At 40.9% G+C, this 23,605-nt stretch overlaps 1 protein-coding gene across 2 annotated transcripts in view; it reads left to right on the top strand.

The window, feature by feature from the left end:
• The window catches only part of NCF1 (neutrophil cytosolic factor 1), a 57,913-nt gene that overhangs the window by 8,815 nt on the left and 25,493 nt on the right, over window positions 1-23,605 (top strand). The window contains exons 1-2 of one of the 2 annotated variants that reach the window (XM_089655387.1): window positions 13,263-13,422; window positions 19,049-19,129. In XM_089655387.1, coding sequence (XP_089511513.1) covers window positions 13,351-13,422; window positions 19,049-19,129 — 153 coding nt within the window. In that variant the 5' untranslated portion in view covers window positions 13,263-13,350. Of the gene's footprint in view, window positions 1-13,262; window positions 13,423-19,048; window positions 19,130-23,605 lie in introns of those variants that run through there. The other variant, XM_089655388.1, reaches the window with a different exon arrangement.

Genomic DNA, 23,605 nt, shown 5'->3' with positions numbered 1-23,605 from the left:
GTCTTCCATGTTGTGCCTCCTTCAGATCCTTTGGATACTACCCTGTCTTCTAGCACTGTAAAAATTAACAGCAGCCTTTATTACTGAGAAAAATTGCCCTCTCTGCCATTCACAGAATTTGTACTATTTGTGTTCCACAATACATTGGTTTTGTGAATGGAGGTGGAGCAGTTGAGTGACAGGATCTTCTCTGCCCATTCACAGAACGCAATGCATTGCAGTCAATATTAGAGTTCTGTGAATGGCAGAGAGAGCTAAACAGTAGCAATGGCTACTGTCAGCCTTCATAACCAGGGCCGTGGATAAAGGGGTACCACCGGTCCTCATGTACAGGGCCAGGCAGCTGGGTGAATTGGATGTGGGCAGGGAGGGTGAGTGGCACGGTGGGGGAGGAGGGGGCAATTGCAGAAATTAATCCCCTGTATGGCTCTCTCTGCAGCAACTGAAAGCTGGCATCATCTTCTCTCCCCCCTCTTCTGGCTTTCAGCTGCTGCAGAGAGAGACATACAGGGGATCAGTTCCAGTAATTTACCAGCCCCTTCCTTTCCTTAATGAATACAATGAGTGATCGGTACAGATCACTCACTGTGCTCATTCACAACTGAACCATAGTAAACTGTGTTTTTTTTTGTGGGGATGGGGGGGGGCCCTGTTAGGTTGGTATGGGGCCTTGTGGTTTGGTGGACCCTGTCAGATTGGCTGTAAGGGGCCCTGTGGTTTCTAACAGCAGCCCTGTTCAAAACTCCTGCAGTGTGCGGCAGCTTTGAAGCAGGCACAGCAGATTTTTAGTAGGCACAGCCACCTACAGATAATGGGATACACGTCATTACACCTAACAAATGGGTACACATTCCTCTTCCCACTCCCCCCCCCCCCCCCCAAAAAAAAAATACTGATTCCAGCTTTAGTTATATTTTGCTGCTGAAAATTTCCACAGTGAAAAACATGCAGTTCCTAAATAGCTTGACAACAATTTTCTGCCCACATCTGTGAGGTTGTAAATGACCCACAAGTGTTGCAGTGTGTTCTGTATTTTTTGTTCATTTTGGTAACACTTTTCTCCGCTGGGTGTTTCTGGTTTTCTCCCATGATTCTATTCTATTCATAATTATTTTATATTATTAGTATAGCATGAGTAATTTCCAGCTAGAAAGCAGAATAATAAACTATATTTGGTAATATTTGTTTTTGTTTTTGCTCTCTAATACGTGCATTTTTATTTTAATTTCAGTTTTCTTTAGTGTGTTTGGTATCAGGAAGTAACTGATTAAAGGAATCAATAGCGCACTGTACTTGTGATGACAGACTGAAATTAATTGTATTGTCTTTGCTTCTGACATTTCCTCTTCTCATGAGTTCATTACATATTTTCTTATGATAATTTTGAAACCCAGTATTTTGAAATTGCCTCAACTCAATGATAAAGCTCACAAAATGAGAGGATATACTGCCAATGAGGTCATAGACAGTATTAAAAAGGTAATTGAAGTTCCAGCACTTCGTATCAAAACCAGTAAAAAAAAAAAGTTATAGCTGGAAATAGGCTTTAATACTCATTTACTATCACACATACTCTCAATAAAACATTTCAGCAGCAAAATGTTCCTCTTTTTCTATTTATCAAGGGTCATAATTTGACTTTCTACATTGCGATGTATTCCAATTACTAAGATTGCCAGGCTATTTTTATCTCATTAAGTGACTCAACCCACATATAGTTTAGAAAGCAAATATAAATCTCTCAAAAGTCTGTAATTGAACAGTATAGGACACAGTACTGCTGTTATAGATCATGGGCTATACGCAGGCTTCTTTAAGGTAATTGGACACTGGTAAAGAACTTTGCCAGGACAGCCCCTTAAAATTAAAATTTCAAGTCCTGAGCTACTAGCCAGGCCTTAGAGTTACTCGCCACCAACAAACACACACAAACAGAGACACCTGTACACATACACAGACATGTACATACACACAGAAACATGTACACGCTCGCACAGAGACACATGTACACACACACATACAGACACATGTATACACACACACAGGCACGTACAGACACGCACACACACAGATACATGTACATACATACACAGACACATGTAAACTCAGACACATGTACGTACATACACACAAACACACATGTACATTCACACACACACATATGTACACACACATATACATGTACATACACACAGACACATGTACAATTGTACATGCATACACATACACACACACACACACCCCATAAAAAGTTGCAGTACTTCGTTGTTCACTCACAGAACCGGGTACTGCACTCTAGGGGGAGGCAGAGAGTACAGTACACACTCCTTCCTTTGCTTTCACTGCGCTCAGCTATTGAGCAGTCTGACGGCTCCCAGTGCCAATGACAGATCTAGCCTGAGCTCCGAGCCTGCTCAGCAAGACGGCCCTGGGGGACACACTTGCCCCCACCATAATTTCCACTCGCCATTGGCGAACAGGCGAGTGGAAATTTCAAGCCTGGCCTAGCACATGCTCATATAACCCCCCAAGGTTCGTGAGACTCCAGTTTTTTGCTAATGTCTTTAGGTAATGGATCTTTTTTTCTTTTTTTTCTTCAGATTCTTTTATCAAGATTTGACTGCTTATTGCTCTGGGCTATTTAGCAGTTTCCAGATCTGTAATCCTCAGTATTGTACCCAGTCCCCACTGTAGTGGAGCAGGCCTGTATGCGTGCATGCAATGAAGTCATTGCGTATGACACGTCATGATGACACAACATGACGGCTATTTTGGACATGTCCATTGTCTGAAACGGGACAGGAGAGCGTCCCTAGGACAAAGAGGATCTCAAATCCTAAGTTATAATTTTTTTTAATTGTTTTCCAACCCAAGGGATCCAGAAATATAAAGGAAATATACAACATGGGGGATTTATATACAAATTATAAGTTAGAACATTTGGAACAAAAAAGTATACAGTATATATAAATATTCATATTTAAATTAAACAGCCAAGTAGTTAGGTATTCCGGGAATACAATATTGATCTTATTCGATCAATATTAATGTGTCTCTACGCTATTTAAAAAAATAAGTCCAAAATGTGGGCTGTCATAGAGCATACCACATTTAATATCAGATGTATAGTATAAAGGAAACAGAAGGCCGTTAACAGAGTCAGTATAAATCAAAAACTACAGAACATCATTCAGACCTGGGGGTCAGGTTACTGCTAGCTGATGTATCCATCTAGCTTCCTTTTGTAGGATCTGCTGATCCCAATCACCACCCCTCATCCCCAAATGTACCCTGTCCAGGGCAAAGAATTTCACACAATTGGGGCTTTTGTTATGTTACTGTAGCACCCTCTTAGTTTAGCTAGGGGGAGCTAGACTCCAATGGTTAAACAGAGGCTGAGCAACAGCCTAGGTGTAATAGCCATAAAGGGGTCAAATTGTGGTCAGTGCTGAGAGGCTCTGCAGGCCAGCACCTCTGGAATTTCCCCCTGCTGTTGGGCTTTTGAAGGAAGGTCTTTGAGGCAGTGGGTGGATCTGAGGAGTAGCTGGCTTCACTCTTGAGGCGTCCTAGCCAATCCCCGACAATAGGTTGGCAAGGGGTTGGACACCCTTAAAAAGTGTTGGAGCCTGCTCAGTGGCAGGAGAGAGTCTGGAGGAAGATGTGAGGCTGTGAGGAAGGAGGCTTCCAGGAGGCCTAGCCAGATGGGGCCTGCCTTTGAGCCTGGATCTGGAAACGTTTGGAACTCACTGGCCCCCTGAGAGAGGACCAGCTGTATGGCAGGGAAGGAGCAGCCCAGCTGATAGGACTGGTAGCATCAGCAAACCCACAGGAGAGGATCTGAGTGATTTACACCTTCACCCCTGGGTGGATAGGGGAAGGAGCACTCTGGTGGGAAACCAGATTAGCCCCCTACTTGTGAGAGATCACCTATTTAAAGAGACAGGAACCAAAACCCTTGCTCAGGGATACCTCCAGATTGCTGGGTGAAGAGGAGAAGTTCATCTAGGGTCTGGGGTGGTACTTCAAGTAGATGCTGGCTAGCATAGTTTTATATCATCCGTCTCCCTTTTAAACCTCTACATCATAAAAGTTGTTGGCATCCTTGGCATCCATTCACAAATGAAGCAGCAGCTCAGACCTGCCCCCTCTCTTCTCATTCGCTCACTGTCTGTGATTGACAGCAGTGGGAGCCAGTGGCTCCTGCTCCTGTCTCAGACAAAGAGGAGAGGGAATCCCAGGATAACTGAGACTCCAGTGCACATCGATGGATCGAGAGAGGGTTTAGGTGAGTATTGGGGGTTGGAGGGATGCTGAACAGAGAAGGTTTTTTTTTTACCTTCATGCATAAAATGCATGAAGGTAAAAGACCTTGAGCCTTTACAACCACTTTAAACAGGTTGTAAAGCTGATATTTACCATGTAAGGTGTGGGCTCCAATTATTTCTGCTAAAAGTAAATTTTGGGGTTTGTTTCGATCAGTGGAATAGTCAAAATATTTTCTGTGACATCCCTATGCTTAACAGTAGGCAAAGATTTTCACTAAACCAGAATAACAGCCAGGTAAAAATTTTGGAAGAAGGTCTGAAATATTGAGCTGTGGAATTTTTATATCTTCATGTAATAAAGTCATTTAATAAGTGCTTGTGTGAGAAATATAGAAAGGTATCTGAGGTTTCATTCTAAAAATGTTATCCTGATATAAGTGAATTAGCACTTGTCAATGAACTGAAACATGTAAGGAGTTCAGGAAGTGTGTGATTTCTCCAGATTGCTGCATGATTGTTACTAATCAATGACTGGAAGTGTTCAATTCAGACACATCCCGGATTCTGTCTCATGACAGGTAAATTTAAATGACTTATACAAGTGGGCAAAAATGTGGATCAAGTGGAAGGATTCCCAAACTTTTGCATGTGCCACATTTATTTTCATTATTTTTAAAATATTTTTTTTTTCATTTCTTTTAAATTATTTTTATAGTCCATTTAACTCAGCAAACAAATATAACTGTATTCAAATCTGGAGAAATACAGTATGTTGTCGTGTTTGGTTGTTAAGGTTGTCTCTGTGCAGTATATTAGTACCTTTTAGAATATTAGTAGGTGAACCTGTTTATTGCAATAGAATTTAAATGCAGCTCTTGTTATTCTAGTTAACCCTGTCCCTTCTGTTCTGGGATTCTATAGCTAGTTTTAGCCTAGGGCTCAAAACCCACATGGGCTAGAGACAGGTTATGCATCTGATGGCCACATGACAGATTTGAAACTACCAAAGACTAAGATGCAGAGTAGATAGGCTGATCCTGATTTCCAATGCCACTCTACAGTTTCTGTGGGTGACAATCTGTGTTTCAGGCTGGTTGGACAACAGTTAGAGGATCTCCTTATTACAGCTGATCTTGTCTTTAAGTATCTGACACAAAGATGGACGCCACATTGCGATCATCCTCAGGGGACCCCTGCAACCAATCTTTGATGCAACATTCACTTAGGTATATGTGCACAATTCCACCAGGACACTTGCTAGGCCCTTTGCTGATAATACCCGTTTGTACCTTGGATGTACTAATCTTTTCTTATATAAATCTTGTATTTTTTCCATACTGATGTGCCTTTATATATTTAAGGTTAACGTTCTATGCTAGTTGCAGTAGTTCCTCTGCTCCCAATAACTTTAATTAGATTACTGGGTAATTTCTCAAGGAAAGGATTACCCTATGTTCTCAGAGGCCCTGTCCTGGTTGGAGACACTGCCAACTTTGTTATGAAACTCACTTTTCCAGATAGCGAAGACAAGCCCCACTGTTCAGAGATTAGTAGGAGTCAGCAGCCCACTGTGTACCTCTTTCTCTGTCACCAGAATTGATTAGGCTCCCCCATATGAGTTTCATCACTGTGACATCATCAGGGGCACACGTCACAGTGACAAAACGTGTAGGGAGTAGCTTAATTGATCTGGAAGAGAGAGTGATGTACACAGCGGCTTCTGGCTCCAACTGATCTCAATCAAGCGTACATATAAGCCACACTGTTCAGAGATGTGAGAGGAGGTGACGGCTTGGTAGTTTAATTTTTATGTTACTACTGTGAATGCTTATGTAGTTTTTTTTAGAAATAAATACATTTTATAGAGTGTACACTATACTGATTTTTTCTTTTTTGTGCTGGGATTGTGTCTGAGGTTAAGTCTCTTATTGAGTCCATTGGCCATCCAAAGAGTGCATACATGCCCATGAGAAATCCACCTGCAGCAGACATTTGAAATCCTTGGCTTACTGTGTAAAGGCTCCATTGGCCTCTGTAATAAAGTCCCATCCAAGAGGTGAGCATACACCCTTGGGGTTTCCAGTGGTGGCTTTCACATCAATTTATTTTTCATTGGATCTCACTTTGCACACTGTGCTTTTATGGACATTGATGTGGTTTGATTCACAGATCTTTGTACACAGACTGTTCTGGACTTTACTAACCACAGGACTCACAATGTGTGTTTATATATTTTCATTGAGTGTTCCTTTTAAGTCCTGGTTCACACTGATGCCATGCGGCACATTGCACGTGATTCGTACCACACCGCAATCCTGTGCAAATCACATGCGATTTCTGTGCGGTGCAAATTGAGCTATACATTTTGTATGGCTCAATTTGCACCGCATCTGCACCAAAATAGTGCAGGAGCCTTTTTTTTTGTCCTTAGAAGAATCAGATTGCATGGGTGTTCACACCATGCGATCCGATTCTGCACATTACACCATGTTTTACGAATTGATTTTGGGGTGTTGTTAACTTAAAATACACACTCGCAGTGGTTATGATGTGGTGCGGAAATTGCACAGAAACCGGTGCAAATTATGCACTGCATCAGTGTGAACCAGCCTTAAACAATGATGTCAATTTTCAGCATTGCATTTTGTGTATGTATTTATATTGGTAGCACAGTCCTGAACACATTTAGTATCTGTCTAGTTCAGCTTTCTATAGATTCAGGGTATTTCAGGATGTTTACAAAATACTAAAGAAGCCATATGATTCATAGCATGTGTGTTTATTTGCACACACCGTGATAGTTGCAGTCTTTATTTGGATCTGTTAATTGAGCAAACTGGATGAAGAAAGTCTAAAGGACTCTACATGAACACACTTCTCTTTTCTGAAAAGTGAAGAGGAAGTATTATGTTCATGGTTTAAAAGCAACCATATATCAAGCAATAATAAAACTTGCACTTTGAAATCCCTGGTCACTGTGATGACCTTTAGAAGTGGGTGCTAACAGTGGAGATGTACAGGTCTGGGAAATTGCCCCACTGGTGCACTGACAGCAAAAAATATCTTAGAGGGTTCTTTTTTCTCCTTTTTCTTTTAACTGCATGTAGTAACCGCTAAATAGATACCAAACATATCAAGATATAAAATTGTGCAGCCTATGAAATGGCGATAAACTATGGTACTGAAAGTTGACCATAGGCGATGACTTCTCAGTTTAGAGTTAAGCATGAACTATGGAGCTAGAATTATTGCTCTTAATCTGACATTTGCGGTGATACCTCACATATGTGGTACAATCACCTTTTACATATGCAATTGTATTTGCGTGTGAGCATAGGGAGCAGGGATGCTTTAAAATTTTTAATTATTTTTGTTTAAATATTTTTACACTTTATGTAATTTTATTTTTCATTTAACTTTGTTGCTATCACAAGGGGTGAACAAGCCCTTCATTCTGAGAATTGTAAGAGTGATAGGGTGGCTATAAAGTCTCTCAGATCACTTTTACTGGAAAGCTGATTGCCATGATCCTGGTATAACCACTTGCTTCCCAGGATATATATCCAGCTTCTGGGCAGCAAGTAGTTAACCTGGTAATCCTGATATTAAAACACTTTGGGGTTTATTTACTATTACTGGCGAGTGCAAAATCTGGTGCAGCTGTGCATGGTAGCCAATCACCTAGCTAATTTCAGCTTGTTCAATTAAACTTTGACAAAAAAAACCTAGGAGCTAATTAGTTTCTATGTAGAGATGCACCAGATTTTTCACGCTCCAGTTTTGGTAAATCAACCCCTTCATGTCTTAGGGTGACAACTGTACAGAGCAACATTGTCACCCTAGGACAAGGGAGTGGGTTAGACACAATGCCTCCATCTCTTCTCCATAACTGATGTTTTGCAGTTTACAGAGATAGCAGGGAACAATGGTAACTGATAACAGTCTAGAGCAAGGGTGTCAAACTCGATTTCATCGCAAGCCGCATCAGCATTATGGTTGACCTCAAAGGGCCATTTGTGTCTGTAAGACTAGACTGTATTTTAGAGATATTGGAGTGGTTCATTAAAGCACTTTTTGGGTAGCATGGCCCGTTATAAGTCCCTACTGCCCATTTTAGCAGATTTAGTAACATGTGCTACTGATTCAGGTAGTTCTTAGTGGCATCAAAGTGAAGTTTTCACTGCACAAAATTCAAAAGTATGTTTGTAGATAACAAAACTGAAGGTAACTATGTTGATGTACAAACACAGGCAGACAGCCTGTCTTTGTATGCTGTGTAGGAGAACAACAAAAGAGAAGCGCACCAACCTTGCGCATTACCTCAGTAACCAAAATTTATTAAATAGAAGAATGGTACTCACTGAGCGCAGGAGATATTGCATTTGTATGCTGTGTAGCAGAGTTGCATGTTTGCTGATGCTACCCTTTCTCTCCTTCAGGGGCTCATCACTATTTTTTAACAGTCTGGGTATACTGTCACCTACAGGAAGTTAGGACACTGGTGAACATAAACCGGCCAACATAAGTAACTATCCTTGGCCTCAGTTCGGATCCCATGGAGGTTCTGTAATGTGTTAAAAGGCAATGGCAGACATTTTGTTTTTAAAGTGACAGCTGAAGGGTTTGTTGCGTATCGGAGACTATTTAGATGGGTTTCGCCCACGGTCCCTTCAACATTTTTTGACAAAATATCAGATGCCTCCCAGAGAGATATTTTGTTAATCGCCAACTTCGCTCTTTTATCACTAGCAAACTTAGATTACTCCCAGAACCTTGTGCGATTACTTCCCTTGAGGTCTCCTGTGGGGCAAGTGGGATGATGCGAGGTCGTTTTTATCTATTATCTATGCATCCATTGTTGATCCCCTCACTAAATTGTCCTACATGACCCAATTGGAGGGGGATTTAAATAGTTTGTTAGCTCTGGATACATGGCAGAATGCGGCTCATACTTTATCAAAGATCTCGATTAACACTGATCTTATTGAATCCAATTATAAAACGCTACTTCGCTGGTATTTGGTTCCTACTCGTCTAGCCAAAATGTACCCCTCAGTATCATCTAGCTGTTTCCGACGCTGTGGTCAAGAAGGCACTATGTTCCACATTTGGTGGGAATATCCAGTTGTGAGTAGGTTCTGGATCCGCATATTTAATTTTATATATTCAGTAACAGGAATTAATATCCGTAGATCACCGGAAGTGGCCTTGTTTCATATACTACCCGCTCACGTTCCCAAAACATTGATTAAACAAATTCTATACCTCTTGCTGGCGGCTCGTATTACCATAGCCAGAAGTTGGAAACAATCTTTGATCCTGTTAGACTGGGTAAAACGAAAACTTAATTGGATAATGGTGTACGATAAACTTACAAGTATTGTCAATAATGATGTGTCCAGATTTGAGGGAACTTGGGAGCCTTGGATCAGTTATATTTCTGTATCATGAGAGTCTTACAGCTGACCCCCCCCCCCCTCTTTTTTTCTTTCTCCTTTTCCCTTAAGAGTTGTTTCCTCTTTTTTCCTCTCTCTCACTTCCCTCCCTTTCTTCTTTATTGATTGCTGAAACTTGAATATCTTGATGGTAATGGCACTCTCTGGGTATATCACTATAGCCATTGTTAGTCACTTTTTTGGCGTGCCTATCTGTGTTCTGATCATGTTCTATATGTTGTTCCGTGTGGGTGGACTTTAATGCCATCTCATTTTATGCTATTTGCTTGTTTCTTAATAAAAATATTGAAATATAAAGTGACAGCTGTATAAAGTGTTTCTGTATTATCTGCAGCATAAATTGATGTATTAGCATAAGGATAGTTACTTATGTTGTAAAGAATCCCGTATATGTTACCAGTTATGTGATACACCCACTTTCATCATGCATCCCTGAAGAAGGAGTTATGTCTCAGAAATGCGTTGGATGATCACGGATTAACAACACCTTATAGACAAGCCAAGATGGTCTTGAGTGACTTGTGTTAACCGGGTGCATTGGGCGTTCTTGTTATTATGCTGTACAATACTGATTATGCACAAAACACAGCCAAGACCATATTTTAATTTAAATATGGTATTATCGTTTTTTATACAATAAAGATTGTCATGAATTATTTTTAAACATGGTGTATAAATATTGCCTCTTGGGAAATTTTTCTTTGCATTGGTATTACTTTGAGGGATCTTGGCACTTCTGTAGCTACTTCTGTTCCATTGTAACTGCTGCTCTATGTAAGTCAAGGTAATAGTAAAATAAAAATAAAATACATTCCACAGTGAAACATGCTACCATAGTACAATGTCACTGAAGCTGTCAGTGATTCACTGGACCTTGGTGAACTGATGTTAGGCAGATTGATCCTGGTGATTCACCCTGGACAGAGCAGGGGAAAGGGGAACTATAACAGCCGATCAGATTTCAGTTTATTGGAATTGGCTGATGTGATTTCTGATAATATTCAGTGATGCCCTGCACAACAGTATAATGAAAACACAAACCTAGATAGCTGCTCCACAGTGCATGTGAAACCACATATAACAGATCAACAAATAAATAATAGCTGCGCTTATCCAATCTATAAATCTTAAATTATAGATATAAAGTGCTAAACATTCCATTAAAAGTACATAATGCCAAAAAAGTGCATTCATGATATACAATAATTATTGATGAGAGTCCTCTTTAAGAAAAGTGTGACACTCCGTGACTTTCCACCACACCACAAACTCTTCACTGTGTGTGTATGGTGTCCCACACCCTTCCTGGACCGAACTCACCAAATGGTGTGGACCACCTGAGTGTATACTGAGGTAGGTCACAAATGCTGTATTGCAAATATCTCAGGGTCACTGTATTTCTGGTGCCCATACAGGAGAGGAATAAAACAGAGAAAGTTCTCATAGTGTTTATCGTTACTGTAATAAAATCTTAATAAAACATCAAAAGAATCACACTCATAATATACGGGGCCCAACCTGGCACCCAGGAATCCTCTGCCAAAGCTCCGTGTTACTAGCACTGCCACTCCAACCAGTTGGTGTGCTATTCAGAAGGCGGAAGTGGCATGCAAACTGGAAGTTCTTGCTCCGACGCATTTTGTCACATCTGAGTGTCATCAGAATGTGTTTTCTGGTTGATTATGGGTCAGTTCACTTTGTGCGTCATCTTTGCTCTGTGCTATCTTTATTGGAATTTATAGCTTTGTCTTGCGATACTGTTATAACCAGAGGCAGACTGACAACTCATGGTGCCTCCGGGCAATAGGGGATCATGGGGCCCCTGTGTCCTTGCCCAAACTCAAAAAAGCCTATGAAAAAGGTACCAGGGGCATCTCATGGGGCCCCCTACTGACCCCGGGCCTCGGGCAGTGCCCGAGTTTCCAAATGGTCAGTCCGCCCCTGGTTATAACCACTTATGGGACATGTCTGCTATCAGCAGGAGGTCATACAGCCAGTAGATCATACTTTAGGTGATCCTTTAAGCTGGCCAGACACACTTAGATTTTTTTGGTTCAGCTTGCTGAACAAGAGAGATCACTCGATTCTACTCTCAACAGCGTGGATGGATGAATCTCCTCTGCTGGCTATTGTATCCTGACAGCTGGCACCTGTGGCTGTCAGAATACCCAAACAGTGACTACAACTAACTGGCTCCAGCCACTGTTTGGCTGACATTTTTTCATCTAGCCCCTTCAATTTTTCAATCAGGGCAAGTTCACACTACAAAAATGCACTCCGGATGCATTCTTGATATGTTTTTGCTTACAGTTTACACCACACGCAGTTCCGGTGCATTTTTGATGCAGTTTGCTGCATTCCAGTATGGTTCTGTGCAGAAAAAATGCAGTATGTTCTACTTTTTTCGCTGCACCGGAAACTGACTGGAACTGACTGCACTAGTGTGAACCGGGGCCATTGGAATATATGGAAAATACTGTGCATGCATTTTTGATGCAGAAAAAGAGAGCACTGCTCTGCATCTAGTGTGAACTAGCCCTCTGGGTCAGTTCACACTACATGTGTTTCAGTTGCTTTTTTTCTGCATCCAAAATGCACAGAATGTAGGTTATATGGTTGCCAATGTCATAGTTCACATCAGTGCTTGCAGTTCGTGTGTTCCAGTTGTAGAAAAAAAAAGTAGAACGTGCTGCATTTTTTCTGCACAGAACTGTACTGGGATGCATTAAAATGCATCAAAAACACACTGGAACACACCAAAATGCACTGGAATGCACATGTACCTATTTAACTTGAAGAAAAAGACAGGGAAAAAATGAACTGGAATGCATAAAAAACACTCTGCAACGCTTCAAAAATACATCGAAAATGCACTGGAACACGCCAAAAATGTGTATAAAAAAGTGCATGCAAAAATGCATCTGGAACGCATCAGGACTGCGTTTCTATAGTGTGAACTGGCCCTCCAAGTTTGTAAATCAGGTGTTGCTCACAGGGCCACCCATGGTTGGAATTTTGATTGATATACAGTTGGAAATGGCCAGCTAGAATGTATGGCCAGCTTTAATGCCATGGTAATACTCAAAGTAAAGATAACTCTGGGGTCAAGTATAAATCTTGTGTGGGTAAGCGTGCACATTTATGATCATTTACCACCAAATATTCAGATTCTTGCATAAAATTAACTGTCACTGCTTTTTTTCCAGCATTTTGTGAGCTTATAAAAATGCTAGTGTGCATGGAGCCTGAATTCATTGATACTTTTTTTTTTAATCTTGGGATGGGTCTTCAGTTTCATACCCATCAAGAAATAGGCTGCAGTATTGTACTTTGCCTGAAATAACACCAGCTCTTATGCAATTGCAATCATGTGTGTATAGATGGAGTATTAATCATCAAACAGCCTCTCCCTAGGAGGCGGTACAGTTTATTTTGTCTTCTTCTAAACTCTTTTTGCTGCTGATACAGCCAATGAGAGCAGTGCATTGTTCACACCTACTTCTGGAACAACCTTTTTTTAGTTTGGTACTCTGGTGGCCAGAGCTTCAGTCTGTAACCTCTACAGCTGGGAAGGAACCAGACACCCTTGGGATTGCTTCACTGAAACTACGAAATACTTGTGATTAACTATGGCAGAGCCTTTCATCAGGCACGTCCAGCTCCTTGGCTTTGAGAAAAGATTCTTCCCCAGCCAGCACTATGTAAGTAATCGTAAGAATAGCATTATATATTTTGAACATGACAATTGGACCAAATACACTGCTGTTCCAGCTTGTTGCCCATGCATGCTACTATTATGAGTGTCAAACAGTTCAACTACATTTTGGCATAAAACTGTAAATATGACTTTCACAGAGGGTGAATCAATCACTGTATTTAACCACACCTGCGCCAGGAAGATTCACCTTCAGTGTTTGGTGAATGTCAAATCCACTGCTTTTTAAATATACCATTTAATGTACTGCACTTTCCTTGTGTTTTTCAATCACTGAAATTATACAGGAAAGCAAAAGAATTGCGAATGAAATCTAAAACCGACTTTACAGAATTACTACTATATTTGAAATTACAGAGGAAAAGGGAGAGACATATATACAATGGTCTCTACCCTTGAAAATGGGTTTTACTGGTGCCACACACCTTAATGAAAAGACACAGAAAAATAGGACCTAACTAAAAAGAAACTACTGGGGCTTTAGCGGGCACCATACCGTCAAAACTCCATACACAAGTTATAAAATATATATATATTTATTAAACAACATTAAAAGCACAATTGAGATAGAAAATGTGAGCATAAATCATGCTCAATGTATAAAAACATGTAGTCACTACATACGGTGACTATACAAATCATCAGGCTTGGTTTACAAAATATTCCAAAGGGTTCCCATATACAATGCAATGGGTATATAAACAGCTTGTATATAATGTAAATATGTTGTATACAGCGCTAGTGATGATAATAAAGCAGCTAGCACGCAAGGTATAGGTAACAATCCCTGCAGGTATATGTATAAAAAGGTGTAGCGCTAAAAACACAAAGTAAATGTATCGAGTGGAACAATAAAGTGCAACATATAAATATATATAAAACTTGCGAATATATAAAGAACAGAAAATCAGCAAACGGTAGGAAAATATAGTCTGTGAGATAATGTGATAAAAAGTGCAATAAAATAAATTAATCAATAGTATTATAAATTATATTCACAGTTACACTTAATTGATTTGTGCAATATTATAATCAAAAGGTCCATCACACAACTGCGTTCAAGTAATGTCCTTATATTAATAAAGTGCAATGTTGCCAAGTGCAGGATGTGAGTGTGAGATCAATCACAAAGGGGAATCCACCACCTCGGATGGATGTTCACTCACCAGAAGGTATATGATAACAGGCATAAGGTATATCACATCTGGAGGTGAAGAGGCAACCAGGGGGTTAAACGTACTGCTCCATCAGGCATAGGTGGAAGGAGGAACCCTTGTCCTAGGGAAGATAGCTCAACCACAAGAGCCAGAAATTTGTATAGAGTGTAGTAATTTATTGAATTGAAAAAGCGGAGTTAACAATCCACGTGGAGCGATAAAGGTAAAAATGACAGGTACCAAAATGGCCATCGCCCCGTCCTTCGGCAGAGGCGGCATGACGTCAACAATGTGGCTCCATCCGACACGTTTCGTGTGCACGCATGTCCTCAGGGGTACACCCATTCAAACTTGTATATAATGTCTTGGAAAGTTTCTCCTACACGTTTCGCAGGGAAATAGCCTGCTTCCTCAGGGAGATTTTACACTCAGCACAAATGATGGCATCTGATTTTCCATGAGGCAGCCAGGGAACCATGATCATATGGATCCCAGAAGAGTTACAAAAAAGGAACAGAGATATTGGCCTGCCAGATAATAGTATTAGTCCCATTCTATCACAATCTCAGAATTTTCTATGGTAAATCTCCAGCTCCATCAATGCACCCAATGATAGTAATATACTAGTGCGCACAAGACGTAATGAAGCCCACAATTAAATTATATTAAAAATACTCACAGGCAACAATAAAATTCTAAAATATTTAACTTTTTTCTATTTAAGTTATTTTGAAATACCATTTTATTTTGTTTATAGCACACAAAAAAAATTGGTTGAAAACCAGGTGAATTGACATGCTGGAAATAAATTATTCTCCTGAATGTATTCCAGCCAGCAGATAATTATAGAGTTCATGAATCAGGAGTGTCTTAAATCTTAAAGTGATTTAATGACTGACGGCTTTGCAGATCAGACAGATCTACATGAAAATATTCAGGAGAATTTAAAAAAGTTTGAACTGTCTTAATTCCAGTCTTGATAATCAATAATGTTTTTAATGTCTGGATGCCAGTGGCATATCTGGCAAACAGATTGCAGCTCTGTAAGTGTATTTCCACCAAGTTAGTGGATACTTGTTTGTAAAGAAAATCCATACTCTTGATAATCTAGCAATAGGAGTTTTTAAAATTAGATTTCTGCAGGTGCCTGTCTGTACCCTATTTTAGTCTCAAATGTACCTGGGGAGCCGGAGCCCGATTAACACGAAGGCAGGAGAGGCTGCAGTGGAGTCGCTGATCCACCACTTCACCAGATTACGCTCCCAATGTAATCAGAAGACAGTGGTTCCTGTATGGGCCAATGCCAACAGTAGTTGCAGGCTTTTTACATTGTAACAAATTATTATGATACCTTTTATAATAGTGTCTATGTTGTTCTTTGATCTGTACATGCTGGTTTCAACAAACCTGTGTGTGTAAAAAAAAAAGGCCTCTTTCACGCGGGGCAGAATCCGATTGAATCAGCAGGGGGTCTGACTGCTGATCCACTGCTGAGCAGAACAGAGCAGAGCAGGTGGATGACAGGTCCGTGTCTACTCAGGTTCTACAGAGCAGACATAGACACAGCCCACTCTGTGCTATGGGTGATCCGGTGTAAAGAGAACGGCTGTCTGTTTATACCCAATTGCCCCCCAATCCAATTCGCCTAGATGGAGGGGAATGGATCCCCTTCCATTTAAAGTTTTTAATGGATTGGATTAGAGATAGGCAGGTGTAAATGCACACAAGCCCGTTTACACCCGCTGGTCCATAGGTATAGCTGTACCTTAAAAACTGACAGGTGGACCTGAGTGGATAGCCCGTTGTTAGCACTTATTTTTTATTATTATTATTATTATTATTATTATTAGTTACATGTATTTACACTTATTAACTCTTTGCTAACCCTAATCATCACTTATTAAGTCTTTCCTTCTTTAGCCATTTTAGATGGCTTTTTATTGTATGTAATTTTTTCTTTCATTTTTTTTGTTTTGTTTGTTCATTTTTAAATTTTTTATTTCCAATAAACAAATGTTGGTTATCTTTTTTACCTTGTTTATTATAACTACATTACACTAGTTTTATATTGTTGATACCCACTCTCCATCTTGTTCAGTTTTCCATGGCCAAAATGGCAACAAAGGCCAAACCTGGAGACAGCAGTTGTTACTGTTGTCTGGACACTGTGAATGTGGAAGCATGGTGTGTCCTTAACTTGGGGGGTTAGGGAGAGAGGCACTTTGTCACATTCACCTTGTGTGCTTTGTCTGAACAATGCTGGGCGCACCTGACATTGGGTGCTGTGTATCCCTTTGACAGCCTCCAGCTCTGAAGCCATACTTCCCCATACCCCCATGTGCTCTCCCAAGCAAGAGATAAGTGAAAAGTATCACTGGCTCAAGGCGTAAAGTATAACTAAAGGCAAAAATGTGGTGAGAGGTTAGAACCACTGTCAGGTTTCTAAAATATCATCCAAGTGCCATGCTTCACTTCCAATTTAAAACAAAATCAACCTAAATGTCTTTTTATAAATGTCAATTAACTGGTATCTTCACAGATGCTTGAATTACAACCAACTTCTTGAACCTTGTAGTGCGATAAAACACTGCAAACCAATGTGTGTAACCTCCACCAGATGTGCTCTCAGCTGGTGTATATGAGCAAACCACCAAGTGAGGTCATATATAGCGTGTGTCCCTTGTGTGGACTGTGATATGATGTCCAATAAGCATGGGTCACCTCTGCTCTTCTAACTGTCCTACATCAGATATATAACGAAAAAAGATCAAAACGTAGTGCTTTATTCTTATAAAACATTTATTGATAAAAAAGTGTTCCATTCACATGTATGATGTGTATTTTTGAGTCTATTGAAGTAACTCCAAAGATACTGCTACCAATATGGATCCTCCAACCGCTATCCTAGGGGAGGGGCTTTGATGTCACGATGCTCATAGGAAAGGCAAGTGCGGTACAGCTGGCTGCAGGATAGCAGTTATAAAAGGACATTTATGTTGGTTGATTTTGGTTTAAATTGGAAGTGAAGCACAGCACTTGAATGATATTTTATGTTGTATATTTTTTATTTGTTTGTTATTTTTTTTGTTTTATATGTTATTTTGCATCACGGATCTGGCATAGCATCTCATAGCAGCTCACAAGATCTTGCACTTTATTCACTGTCAGCTTTTTATTGCGGGCTGTGTCTCCATCAGGGAGAATTACTCCCTCAAATTGTCCTGATTACTGATGTCATGGGGAATGAATGTGTAGGTAAGTTCACAATTCTGAGTCACCACCAGAATAGGAATAGAAGGAGAATCTTCCAGCAGGGACACTTATTCCTGCAACAACTGTCTGAGACGGGAAATGCCTCAGATTGCAAAGGTATATGCTCACTTCCTGTTGAGTTTATAGAACAGGAAGTTTAGGGAAATCTGTCCTATGAGACACAGATGGCAAAAAAACAAACAAGCCAACAGCAGTTTATTGTGAGGGGCAATCAAAGGGTTAACTGTGTGTAGGGAGTGTTTTACTAGGGGGCGGGGGGGTGTGCTTCACTGTAAGCACACTGATCACTGTGCACAGCCATCCTGAGCAGTGTGCCCGAGCTGACAAGGAGGAAGACTGTAAACAAAACAGTCTTCCCCCCTTCGGTGACTGTCGGTAATCATCAGGCGCTGGTGGATAATTACCGGCCGGGACCCGGTAATTAACAGCCGCGGTGGCAAATGGTGCCGCCGGTAGGTCGCTCGCGTGCGCCCCCCTGCCCAGAAATTCAAAATCACGAGTATATACTTGATTTTGCGCACCCGTGCCGCTGTGTAGCAGTATACCTGCTATATGATGGCGGGTAAGTGGTTGAACTAGGGATGCACCAAAATTATGGCCTCCGAAACATATCGGCCGAAAATAGCCCTATCGCCATTTTGCCAATAGGAAAAATTTAGCTGATACAGATGCCAATACAGGGAACTGTGTGTACTGCAAATGTGGGGGGGGGGTGGAGAAAGGCAGGAGAGGAACAGTGACTGGCTGCCTACATGTCAGTGCCGGTTTTTAAATGTAATTACCATCTTTTTTTTTCTTCACTTTTGCTTCTGAGTGACATCTTTCAGGTTTCAGTGTCACTTTGATAACCCTATCCAGGTGACAGGCATACGTGCTGCTCACACTATGTTATTAATGGTCTGTGTTAAATGGGTTTTGCATTCCCATGCGCAAACTGCAGATTTAATGCACCTGCCAATAAATTCCGATGAGCTCAAACGCGTCTTAAACTGATGTCAAACTGATGCCATCAGCACAGACACAAATCCTATATTAGTCTCTCAGCACATTGTGTTAATTAGAGCCTTCGACTGATATGTAAATTGTATGATTATTTTATACCTACAAATTATATGTCTACAAAGTGTTTATCATAATGTACAAATGTCACTACTATTCTTTCTTTTTTTTCTCCTCTAACAGGTATACATGTTCTTGATAAAATGGCAAGATCTCACAGAAAAACTTGTATACAGAAAGTATACAGACATTTATGAGTTTCATGTGAGTATATTTTATTGTTCATTTTGATTCTTTTATCGATCTCCTGTATCTATCTATCTATGAAACAAAGTACAGAGTTAACAGGCTACCATTTGTTCACATAGGGACTTTGTTTTGGGCCTGTGTTGTGTTGTGCAGCCTCGTTCACTATGGTGTCAGTTCACACAAGCACTGTGGTGGTGTGCCCTGAAAAAAAAGTACCAAATGCAGTATTGGTTTTCAGTGCAGCCAGGGCTACGGTTTTAAACCATGGGACCCCTTGCAGCCAACCTAACAGGGCCCCCCTATCCCCACAAAAAAAACACTGTTTACTATCCTTCAGTTATGAATGAGCACAGTGAGTGATCTGTACCAACCACTCATTGTGTTCATTCAGAAAAGGAATTGGCTGGTAAATTACTGGAACTGATCCTTTGTATGTCTCTCTCTGCAGCAGCTGAAAGCCAGAAGAAGGCGGAGAGAAGAAGATGCCAGCTTTCAGTTGCTGCAAAGAGAGCCATACAGGGGATTAATTTCTGTAAATACCCCCTCCTCCCCCACTGTGCCACTCGCCCTCCCTGCCCACATCAGATTCACCCAGCTGACTGAGCCCCCCTGCTGGCCTGGGCCCTGTACAGGAGGACCAGTGGTACCCCCTTATCCAAGGCCCTGAGTGCAGCGTAGTGCAATTCAATCCACTGCATCACACCATGCTGCAGCCAAGTATGTAAAATCAAAATTTCATATTCCTCATATGCGCCTGCTGTACCATGTATTTGTATAAAATAGTGTCCTGTTCTCTTTGTATTACAGTGGGGCAAAAAAATATTTAGTCAGCCACCAATTGTGCAAGTTCTCCCACTCAAAAAGATGAGAGAGGCCTGTAATTGGCATCAGAGGTAGACCTCAACTATGAGAGACAAAATGAGAAAAAAAATCCAGACAATCACATTGGCTGATTTGGAAAGAATTTATTTGCAAATTATGGTGGAAAATAAGTATTTGGTCACCTACAAACAAGCAAGATTTCTGGCTCTCACAGACCTGTACCTTCTTCTTTAAGAGGCTCCTCTGTCCTGCACTCATTACCTGTATCAATGGCACCTGTTTGAACTTGTTATCAGTATAAAAGACACCTGTCCACAACCTCAAACAGTCACACTCCAAACTCCACTATGGTGAAGACCAAAGAGCTGTAGAAGGACACCAGAAACAAAATTGTAGACCTGCACCAGGCTGGGAAGACTGAATCTGCAATAGGCAAACAGCTTGGTGTGAACAAATCAACTGTGGGAGCAATAATTAGAAAATGGAAGACATACAAGACCACTGATAATCTCCCTCGATCTGGGGCTCCACGCAAGATCTCACCCCGTGGGTTCAAAATGATCACAAGAACGGTGAGCAAAAATCCCAGGACCACATGGGGGGACCTAGTGAAAGACCCGCAGAGAGCTGGGACCAATGTAACAAAGGCTACCATCAGTAACACTCTACGCCGCCAGGGACTCAGATCCTGCAGTGCCAGACGTGTCCCCCTGCTTAAGCCAGTACATGTCCGGGCCCGTCTGAAGTTTGCTAGAGAGCATTTGGATGATCCAGAAGAGGATTGGGAGAATGTCATATGGTCAGATGAAACCAAAATAGAACTGTTTGGTAGAAACACAACTCGTCCTGTTTGGAGGAGAGAGAATGCTGAGTTGCATCCAAAGAACACCATACCTACTGTGAAGCATGGGGGTGGCAACATCATGCTTTGGGGCTGTTTCTCCGCAAAGGGACCAGGACGACTGATCCATGTACAGGACAGAATGAATGGGGCCATGTATCGTGAGATTTTGAGTGCAAACCTCCTTCCGTCAGCAAGGGCATTGAAAATGAAACGTGGCTGGGTCTTCCAACATGACAATGATCCCAAACATACCGCCCGGGCAACGAAGGAGTGGCTTCGTAAGAAGCATTTCAAGGTCCTGGAGTGGCCTAGCCAGTCTCCAGATCTCAACCCCATAGAAAACCTTTAGAGGGAGTTGAAAGTCCGTGTTGCCCAGCGACAGCCCCAAAACATAACTGCTCTAGAGGAGATCTGCACGGAGGAATGGGCCAACATACCAGCAACAGTGTGTGCCAACCTTGTGAAGACTTACAGGAAACGTTTGACCTCTGTCATTGCCAACAAAGGATATATAACAAAGTATTGAGATGAACTTTTGATATTGACCAAATACTTATTTTCCACCATAATTTGCAAATAAATTCTTTCCAAATCAGCCAATGTGATTGTCTGGATTTTTTTTCTCATTTTGTCTCTCATAGTTGAGGTCTACCTATGATGCCAATTACAGGCCTCTCTCATCTTTTTAAGTGGGAGAACTTGCACAATTGGTGGCTGACTAAATACTTTTTTGCCCCACTGTAATTCCTTTGTGTGAAATCCCTGGTGTTCCTGCCAGTCCCTTTGACCATGCCAGGCAGTGGTCAGTTCTCTAGCTATGCTGGGAACTCAGTTTGCTCTTCTCCAATGATCAGACTTGAGCTGACATGCCCCCCTGCACGGTATGCTGCTGTTTCTCCTTCCTCAACTCTCTATGCAACCTTGAACAGAGGGTACATAAAAAGGGGAAATGGATATTTCTAATATTTTTATATGTATACACAAATGTTTTACCTTTCATTTCTATTTTAAACTGTACGTGTTGTTTTACAAGGTGAGAGTTTACACATTCTTTAATAAAATGTGACTTTTAATAAAGTTTGCCCAAAAAAAGTGAAAGTGTGACAGGGCATGATTGGGACAGTGTATGTACAGAGCATTGGCGCCACTGCCTTCACACTGCACACTATTGGCTGTGTTCTAATCCTGCTGCTGGTTTGAACGGGCTCTGAATGTGTGGTTTTCCTGGGGATTTCCTTTTGTGCTTCACTCAACACAGGTGTACTTTTAACAACTCAGAAATCCCTTTGGCGTTTACCGTTTTTTGTAGCCTATGTATCAATACTGATGTTTGTACAGAGATAAACTGGTAGGAGGGAGTATAACACAGATGTGCACTCCTGCACCCTGGTCACAGCAAACATACATCCTTTGCTCTACAATCTACATGATATATGAATGATTGGATATGAATGATACATCCTGAGGTCACATTTTTTTACTTCTGTGTTGTATTAGAGAAATGTGATAAATGTAATTATAAAAGCAATTTCAGTATAGCTTCAGTATATATGTTTACCGCTGCTCAAGGTAGAGAGACTCCCAGTCTCCAAGCACAACTCCTCCTGTAGGTGCTAGCCCAGCTCGTGTGCTGCATAGATGAGAACAAAGTCGTTCAGATCGGCTGCACTCCAAACAATCCACTTTATTGAACCAAGATAAAACCAATACAGACAGTGGAAATACAGTGGGGACTGGCATGTAAACGCGCTTCACGCTAAAGACAGCGCTTATTCATTACCCAGTGGACCCATGTACAAAATGTTAATTTTAAGCACCAACAACAGCTGTTCCTCCTAATCAACACTGAGTCCATCTCTTGCTACACCAAACCGATTTAAAGGTAAAGACAGTTCTGCAACTGACAACAATTTTAACATCCCCAAAGTGCAACGCATAAAATCCAACTCACCAACCACAGGATATGTGCAAGAATTCCCACGTTGCACAATGGAGATGGTAAAGATAAAAATGAAAATAAAGCTGTAAAGAATGTATGGGAAGAAGAAACAAAAAATAACATACCATGAAGAAAACATCACATGTATAAATGTATGTATATTGGATCCATCCCAAATAAGAAGATATACAAATTATAAAAATAGATATGTCTCAGATCGATAACAAAGTCTCTGTCCTATCCTCACCATTGTCAAGTACAATATCTTGGCTAGGATCTCCATGATCATATTTATGACATACAAAAGAATCATTCTACCAATGTCGCCAGAGTGCTGGTGGAAGTGACCTTAGTGCTTTGAGCATACAGGGCATTGAGAGGGTGGACAGGTCTCCTAGGGGTGGAGATGGCTTTAGATTGCTGTGCAAAGGTGAAGTCTTTTGGATTTTTTATTTGGGTACATGTATCCCCAATAGTTTGAATTTTGAATGGGATCTTACCCATTTTTAGAAGTGACGTCCTTGCCCAGCCATGGCCCCCTCCCTCTCTGATGACTGATTCAGCTTTTTGAATATATGCGTTTAATTGACGACATTTGTTTATTTGGTCTGATCTTTTTTGATAATTTTCAGTGTCTCTGCCTGTTCCATTGCCTTATTAGCCTTTTTGTTCTTTAGTTTATCTGGGATGGTGAGGATAGGACAGAGACTTTGTTATTGATCTGAGGCGTATCTATTTTTATAATTTGTATATCTTCTTATTTGGGATGGATCCAATATACATACATTTATACATGATGTGATGTTTTCCTCATGTTGTTTTTGTTTCTTCTTCCCATATAATCTTTACAGCTTTATTTTTATTTTTGCCATCTCCATTGTGCAAC

The sequence above is a fragment of the Staurois parvus genome, unplaced genomic scaffold (assembly GCF_062004578.1).
Source record: "Staurois parvus isolate SC_StPar_1 unplaced genomic scaffold, SC_StPar_1.0 ptg000839l, whole genome shotgun sequence".
Classification (NCBI taxonomy): domain Eukaryota; kingdom Metazoa; phylum Chordata; class Amphibia; order Anura; family Ranidae; genus Staurois; species Staurois parvus.
The sequence above is the reverse complement of the archived record's forward strand: the minus strand, read 5'-3'. Positions and strand labels throughout refer to the sequence as shown.